Raw genomic sequence first — 6,466 nt, 5'->3', positions numbered from 1 at the left:
CTGCTTGCGGTTTCATTCATTAGTTGAATGGAGCCAGAGCAGCTCGACAGGGTTGTCGAGCACGCCAAAAGGGATTACCCAGGAAACTGGAAGCAGGAAACATTACAAATTATATGATAACTTCTACTCTCTAATTAGTAACTCAAATTAATACGCAATGGTTAATCATTAGCACATTTTGTTTATTTATTTTTATTTGCGAAACTAACTCGAAATATATTGTAAGCTTGGATTATTGCGTATAGTTAATGTTATACGAATATAAATACTGTAGGGGTTTCGTATTATATTCGTATTTATTTATTTACACGTACATATTTTCAGGATGGTTCTTTACAATTGTTAGAATAGGTTTCTTAAATGTTTGCCTTTACGCGGACTTGACAACCCTGGCGACCTCAGACGATAAGCAATCCAAATGGGACATTGAAAAAGCAAAAAAAAACCTGGTCATTGAGCGAGGAGGTGGGTCCGCATATAGTGGAAGTTTTGAGAGGGCCAAGAGATCGGGGCTAGGGGGCTCTTTTCGGGCCTAAATGGATGCATAGCACCCACAAGTTTTGCGCTATTCATTAAAAACGTCGTTGTTGTAGTTGCTTTCGTTGTTGTTCAATTGAATTGGAGCCGGAAAGCAGCAGCAGCAGCAGCAGGAGGAGAAAAAAAGGGTCCAATTAAAAAGCCACAACAATTAACGAGCCAAGTGAGTTAACTTGGCATAAGTGGAATTTTAATTGGCAACACGAGAGCGAGATGGAGATTCGGATTGGGATTGGGATGCAGAGATGGCCAACGAGGCAGGAGCCGAGTGACTTGCCGAGTACCGATAAGTGCCAAGGGAGTGGTAGTGGAATCGGTGCGGTGGTGGGGGGCTAGTGGGGAACTGTGGGGGATGGGGAGCTCGTTATGGGTCTACACAGTTGACTGTCCCGGAGTAGTTAAGTAAATGAGCATTTTGTTCCACTAATGAACACTAATGAATATGCCAGAGACAGCACTTGGATTAAGCCCGGTTGGCACTGTGTATGCCTGTGTGTGTTTGTGTGTGTTGGTGTGTGTGTGTGTGTGTGTGTTTGTGTGTGTGTTTGGGGCCTTTTGTTGGTTCGGGGTTTTTGTGTTGTTAATTAATAAACACGAAGCCTGGGGACCATTGTGTGCATGTACATGTGTGTGTGTGTGTGTGTGTAACTAAGTGTTTGTCTGGTTGTGCGCTCAGTTTTCAAGGGGTTAAAATAAGCAATTAGTTGGATTTTCGAATAGGCGCTCAGCAAATGCGCAGACGACGACGAGGCCAGAAACATCGGAGGCCATTCTGCTCTTCCATCCCAGCCGAAATGAGAAAGTTTCAAACTGTTGCCGGCACTGCCGTCGCTGCTGCCGCTGCTTCAGCTTCTGCTGCCGCTGCCGCAGCCGCTGTTGCTTCTTCTAACGAGGCAGCGGCACAGGAGTTGGCCGCAGGAGGTGGTGGCAGATAGCGGAGGGACACTAATTGTTCGTGGAGGAGGAGGTGGCCGTCGAGTCGCCGGCGAGGGAGTCCATGCCGCAGGTAAGCCAGCCACGCATCCAGCGGGAGAGAGCTGGGATAGATAGATGAGTATTGGAGGTGCAGCAGGTACACGGAGAACAAAACTGCATCACTAACATCAAAGATCACCAACAAGAGGTCGAGGATCCATAACGATGAACGGGTAACACTTTAATAATATAATATAGTAAATACAATACAAATAATATTAATTAATGTAATTATACAGGATGGGTTATGTGGTAGTATTTATAAAGAGTGTATAATTTAGGAGATTAAATCATTGTCAGCTTAAAAAAAAATATTATAAATCCATTATATATGTACATTGTATATATCATACAACTAAGATTGCTATAATTTTTTTAGTAGTTATTTTAGATACAAATCTATAGAGAATACTTAACAAATTTTAAAAATGTTTATTAGTAGTTATGTATATTAGTTACAAATCTATACAGCATAACAAACAAATTTTAGAACTTCAAATTGGAACCTGAAATTATTTTACAAATTTATACCAATCTATATAATAACATAATATAAATATTAATATTAATATAATTTGTTGAACATTTTGTGAGTAACTATTTTTCGCAGTGTACTTTACTATGTCGGAACAACCTACCGTTGTTTGCCTGTGCGAAGCTTAATTGGCAAAACTGATGGGACTAGCAACTAGCGTGGACACGAACCCATGGCAAAATGAATAATGGCTTAAACACTCATAACTTGGTCTTTATTAAGTTAGCTGGAATGCGAAAATGTCTAGCCAGCTATGTGTGCCGAAACTGGAAATACAATGTAAATATAATAGCTAAAAAGTGAAGCTGAATATTTATTAGACAAACGTTTCCAATTTGTTATCTGATTTGTACTTGTAATGCCAATAAATTACCTTTAAAGGTTTGTACACATCAAATGCAAATTAATACATTTTCCCCATAAACGGGCAGCAATATCTCGATTATTGTGCCGTACCTATAAGTGGGATTTATCTACTGAAATAGATGGGCAAGACGCCAAAAATAAATGTACTACTGGCATGCGGCACCGTACACATTCTAATTGCGATCCGCCCCCAGGAAAAGTAGTTTTTGCTGCCGGGTCGAATGAATCACGTTAATCTGGTGGCAATCAAGATATACCTCTGTATTTTACATAAGACACCTATGACAGCTAGGCCACCATAACTCTGCTCCGAGGCTCCGAGCTCCGCTCTGCCATTGAGCCGCCAGACGCGATGACTTTATATGGCCAAGCGCCGCCGATCGAAAGTGCGAACCTGCGGAGGAGGTGCACTGAGAGAAAATGTACACTCCAAATAGGAGAATTACTTGGTGCGATAAATAACAATAGAGTTAACTGCTCCCGTTACAGGAAGCATATCAAGGTGGAGGTTAGTAAAATAAAGTATTGTTATGAAACATATAATACAATTTACAAATTATTCCCAGCAGAAATGGTACCGATAGTGAGTATCAGTACACAGATATTTTTCTTAACTCTTCCTTTCCTTTGCAAACGCATTTTCTGTCAGTGTCTGAACCCGTTTGGAGCTGTCGGAAGAAACCGCGTTAAGATCCGCGCCCCTGACGTCAGCGATTCAAAATACGAGCAAAACAAATCGCGGGGGTCGCTCTGCGGCAAATAACAATCATTTACATGACGAGTTTTGCGCTCAAACAAGGTGAAATCATATTTTAGAATAAGACCTGCTCGAGAGCGACTCAATCGTGTTTGCGAACTCGGTGTGAATAGATCAACAGTTGGGAAAGTCAGCAAACAAAGTTCAGAAATGCCGCTGCGCAAGAAAGAGGAATATATACCCATCAAGTGCGAGGGATGGAACGGAAAGTTCGTGTATCCGGACGGAGCCGTCAATAATGTGTCCAAGATCCGTCGCCAGAACCAGAACGTGACCAACACCAACAACTTCTACGGATTCAACACGGAACCCATTGTCCTGCCCACCGAATGGGACGGTACCTTCGTGAAGAGTGGCGAGACCCGCCTCAAACAGGAGCGCAATCGTTCCGATGACCAGGATTACTTTGACTACAATACCGAACCCACGGTACTGCCCACCACCTGGAGTGGCGAGTTCGTCACCGATCCCACCGATGTCCGCATCAAGCCGGAACGCAACTTCTCGGATGCCAGGGACTATGCGGAGGCATCCAGATTCAAACTGGTCCAGCACTGAGTGAGATCCCGATCCTTCCGTTTCAATCAAACTAATCCTGCAAGTGTTGCGTTTGTTTCGGTTTCGCATTGTAATTGTACCCTAACCTAAGCGTTTGTTGTATTTTATTTCCTATGATATTTATTCGTATACTTAATAAACCTTAGCAAAAAAACACTGAAATACTAGAAAGTTCCGTTTTGCAATCGCCTTGGTTGATTTGCTGTGGGCGGTGGCAATACTCAGTGGCCTTTTATGGACAATAATTCGATCAGGTTTGCAAATTCATCCAAATAACAAGTGAAAACGCTACAGTCGAGTTCCTCGACTATCTGATACCCACTACGGCTCTCGGCTGCGTGCGGCTTGTATGCGCCAAAGTGATCGTTGTGGCAACACCCTTCTACTCGTTACATACTTTTCAACGAGTATGGTATACCCTTATACTTTACGAGGGTAACGGCTATAATAATAATATTTGCTGAGATCAACACAAAATGGGGATTGCTTTTTATGAACGGTATGGAAAACAGCATCGATGCAAATGACACTGATAATTGTACACTCATTATGCCGATTTTAAAATTTCTTATGCCTCTGAAATTTTCTTAATTAATTCAACTACCTTAATAGTTACCTTTTGGTACAATTTTGGAATGCAAAATGAACATCCATTGAGGAATTCATTTCCTAAACAGCCCTACACTTTTCACTACCTTTTCGAGTTAGAACCGTGTAAAACCTGCTGGCATTTCGAAGTTTATCGCACAACTTATTAGGTTATTAAAAAATACAATTTACGGAACTATAGCAATTTTTTGCAAAATATTTACTTCCTGACCAGGCCCAACAGAAGGAATGTACATTACATTTTGTAATAGAATATTTTGAAACCACTTCTAAAAACAATCAGAAACGGACAGGTTTAAATAGGTTTTTGTGTGAGTCCCAGTCCCAATTAATAAAAACTTCCTGATTGACACACTTTGACGTTCCCATTAAGTAACCTTGTTTAGAGCTTTAAGTTGGCAAACCTAATTATTTTTCATCTTTTCGCCTATACAAAGCCCTGATAAGAGAATTTCTTAGGAGCAGCGACCAAGCCGTATGTAAACAGTTCTTGAGTTGAAAATTAAATGAAAGCCTATAAAATATAGAGGCGGATTTAACAGCTTGCAAATAATATTCATCATGGGGCCGCAGCTGATACGGATTTTGCCGGCGGGGAAGCACGGAGTGATAAGAAAGTAGAGAGTATATATAAGCAGAGGCCCCCAATTGTTCGGCACACAGTCAAGATGCAGAGCTTTCTTGGAGTAGCACTCGTTCTGGCTCTTTTGAGCTTGGTGGCCAGTCAGGCGCGGAACAGCTCCCAGTCTATGGAACTGTATATAATCCAGAATCAGCGGCAGTTCGATGCGAAGATCAAGCAGCTGGCAGATGAATTAGCCAACGTTAAGAATCTATTTCAAAAGCAACTGACTGCCATAGACGTGCAGGCGGATTCGATGCAGCTTAAGCTGGAACAAGCCATCGTCCACCTGGATCCCATTATTCTGATCGATTCCTGGAGCAAACAGTGCGTTCAGAACTACAGCTCTTCTATACCCACGATCACCGTGGCCAGAGACTCCATTATTAAGTGCAAGGAGAGTATTAGTGGCATTTTTAATGCGCCTGATAACAACTACAACACCCTAAACAACTACTATAAAAATAACGTGAAGAATGGCTTGGCGCAGTGCCTAAAACTGCATCATACTGCTCAGATAAATTACACGCTCTGTGTAATCAAAGTGGTAAGTACTACAACCATAAGTATTGGTAACTCGCGAGTCCTGAATCCGATTATTCCACTTGTAGATTGATGATGCCAATAAGTACACTATTAGCACACAGAACACCTTCCATACCAACCTCAGGAGTTCCGAATGCACGGCTGATATTCGCATAAGAACCTCCTGGCAGTGCTCCTTTGGACAGGTGTACTCCATTACCACCAAAGTGGAGCAGGCCCTGCAGCTCATCTACTCCTGCATTTCCAATAAGATAATCTGCGGCTCATTTGAAAGGCAAGACTGTCCGTATAAGTCATACGTAACTCTGGCGGAGATCAATCCTCTTAACGATACCATCCTGAATCCCTTCAAGGGTGTGACCAATGATATGAAATGTCTGGAGTTCCAGATCAAGCGATAAATTAACGCGAAAGATGGAAGTCCTTTGAACATTTAAAGATATTCAATTCAATTCAATTGCTAGAGCATTTCCTATTTTTTGTATGGCTTTCGATGTTTAAATAAATATAAACATTTAAAGAAGCATTCTTGAGTTTACAATGTCTATCTTGCTTTCGTAATAAAAAATTTGAATTGCGGTGTTCAACAGCGATTACCATTAACTAAAGTCTAACTCATTAACTAGTGACTAAATAGATAATAAAAATATCAAATCAAATATTTTTTTGAATTAAATAAAGCCAAGATAAAGAGTACTTTTAGTAAACAATTTTATTTATTTATTTTTATAACAAGATTTTATTGCCGCCTTTTTAAATTAGCTCCAAAAACCTACAGCTGGGTAAACATGGCGAGCTTGTTTTGTTTATGAGGAGTATAAAGCGTATTCGTAGCACACCACCTGCTCCATTAATTTTTCGCAAATTTTGATGATGGTACCCCTTATCGAAAATGCGAAAATTTGTAAAATGTGGTAAGTAAAAAAAAGTATTTTGTTATCAGTATTTTGTCGATAGCATT

At 40.9% G+C, this 6,466-nt stretch overlaps 2 protein-coding genes across 2 annotated transcripts; both read left to right on the top strand.

Annotated features, from left to right (window-relative positions):
- Positions 1-3,221: 3,221 nt before the first annotated feature.
- Positions 3,222-3,895, top strand: LOC26526909. The gene has a single exon (XM_015157393.2). It carries the CDS (start codon positions 3,321-3,323, stop codon positions 3,726-3,728), a length of 408 nt encoding a protein of 135 aa, XP_015012879.1. The 5' UTR covers positions 3,222-3,320; the 3' UTR covers positions 3,729-3,895.
- Positions 3,896-4,993: 1,098 nt separating this feature from the next.
- Positions 4,994-5,965, top strand: LOC6549607. Its single transcript, XM_001975704.3, has 2 exons — positions 4,994-5,506; positions 5,571-5,965. Exons 1-2 carry the CDS (start codon positions 5,006-5,008, stop codon positions 5,904-5,906), a joined length of 837 nt encoding a protein of 278 aa, XP_001975740.2. The 5' UTR covers positions 4,994-5,005; the 3' UTR covers positions 5,907-5,965.
- Positions 5,966-6,466: the final 501 nt, after the last annotated feature.

Source organism: Drosophila erecta, unplaced genomic scaffold (genome assembly GCF_003286155.1).
Source record: "Drosophila erecta strain 14021-0224.00,06,07 unplaced genomic scaffold, DereRS2 tig00000092-arrow-pilon, whole genome shotgun sequence".
Taxonomy (NCBI): domain Eukaryota; kingdom Metazoa; phylum Arthropoda; class Insecta; order Diptera; family Drosophilidae; genus Drosophila; species Drosophila erecta.
The sequence above is the reverse complement of the archived record's forward strand: the minus strand, read 5'-3'. Positions and strand labels throughout refer to the sequence as shown.